Raw genomic sequence first — 1,259 nt, 5'->3', positions numbered from 1 at the left:
GAGGGAGGAGCCCTTACACCTTGAACATCATTCTGTGTATCAGAAGACTTCAAACTAGCGATTGAGACATGAACTCATTCTCAGTCCAGTGAGAAGTGGTTCACTTTCTCTCAGACCTCTACAGAGACCTCTAGACCTCCTTTTACACCCCCATGTGTCCCCCCTGCAGGGGGACCAGACCGACTGCAGGTTTGAGGAACCGGATGCGTTGTCTGTTAATTTTAAAAGTCTGAGACTAGTACTACTGGTATGTAAGGGATTCTGTAAAAGCTGCAGATGAAAGTACCTGACTGGTTGTCAGACTGCGTCGACATGTTCTCGCAGAAGTCCTCCTGGAGGACCGGCTGCATGGACTCTGGTAGCCTCTGGGTCTGGACCGAGACCGCCGGGACCGGAGCTGGTACTGGGTGCGTTACTGGGACTGGAGCTGGGAGCGTTACCGGGGCTGGAGCTGGTACTGGGGCTTGAGCTGGTACTGGGAGCGTTACTGGGGCTGGAGCTGGTGTTGGGGCTGGTACTGGAGCTGGTACTGGAGCTGGTACTGGTGCTGGTACTGGAGCTCGATCTGGTACTGGTACTGGGAGCGTTACTAGTGCCGGGGCTGGGTTTGGGGCTGGTACTGGAGCTGAAATGAGACCCTGGATGGGTTTCGGATCCATGCTGGATTCTTTAACGGCGTCAGGCGTCGGGACAGGATCCGTGTTCTTGCACTGATGAAGATTCTGAATGGTCAGGTTCTCAGACTGGTCCATGGCGGTCTCCCCTTCTTCTTCTTCTTCTTCTTCCTCCTCCTCCATCTTCTTCTCCTTGCCTCTTTTTGCCCTCTGGCCTTCCTCCGTCACCTCCATTTGTTCCTCCTCTCGGCCTGTTTGGACTTCCTGTTCCTTCTGAATGACGGCGCTCCCGTCCTCCTCAGGTGGAAGTATCGGTTCCTCCTCCTTCGCTTTCTCTCTTTGGTCCTCCATCGGGTCTCTACCGACACCGCCTCCTTGTCGTAGCCCGCGTCCTCTCTCGCGCGGTTCCTCGCCCCCCTTGGCGTCTCCTTTCTGGCTCACAGTCTGTGTTGGAGGACCCGCCTGGCCCTGAGGGGACGCTGGACTCGGGTGAGACGGCGGCGAGGGCAGGGGGGAGGCGGTTTTTGGCAGAGACTGGTTTAGAGGAAGAGAGACCGCGTCTCCAGCTCTCAACGTCCTCTTGGACTGAGCGGACATGTCGGGCGACCCTACGGCAGAGGGCGCCGGCTGCACGGCGGGGGGGGG

The 1,259-nt window shown here is 57.7% G+C and overlaps 1 protein-coding gene across 1 annotated transcript; it reads right to left on the bottom strand.

Moving 5' to 3' along the window:
* Nucleotides 1-221: 221 nt before the first annotated feature.
* On the bottom strand, nt 222-1,253 carry LOC117938295 (alpha-protein kinase 3-like). Its single transcript, XM_034862817.1, has 2 exons — nt 624-1,253; nt 222-539 (listed from the first exon to the last, which is right to left on the bottom strand). Exons 1-2 carry the CDS (start codon nt 1,209-1,211, stop codon nt 222-224), a joined length of 906 nt encoding a protein of 301 aa, XP_034718708.1. The 5' UTR covers nt 1,212-1,253.
* Between the last annotated feature and the right edge of the window lie 6 nt (nt 1,254-1,259).

The sequence above is a fragment of the Etheostoma cragini genome, chromosome 22 (genome assembly GCF_013103735.1).
Source record: "Etheostoma cragini isolate CJK2018 chromosome 22, CSU_Ecrag_1.0, whole genome shotgun sequence".
Classification (NCBI taxonomy): domain Eukaryota; kingdom Metazoa; phylum Chordata; class Actinopteri; order Perciformes; family Percidae; genus Etheostoma; species Etheostoma cragini.
The sequence above is the reverse complement of the archived record's forward strand: the minus strand, read 5'-3'. Positions and strand labels throughout refer to the sequence as shown.

Excerpts from the sequence above, each read along its gene's own strand:
- LOC117938295 (XM_034862817.1), bottom strand. The coding sequence starts at position 1,211 with ATGTCCGCTCAGTCCAAGAGGACGTTGAGAGCTGGAGACGCGGTCTCT. Across the intron at positions 540-623 it reads TCCAGGGTCTCATTTCAGCT|CCAGCTCCAGTACCAGCTCC; the intron begins CCAGTACCAGCC and ends CCAGCACCAGTA.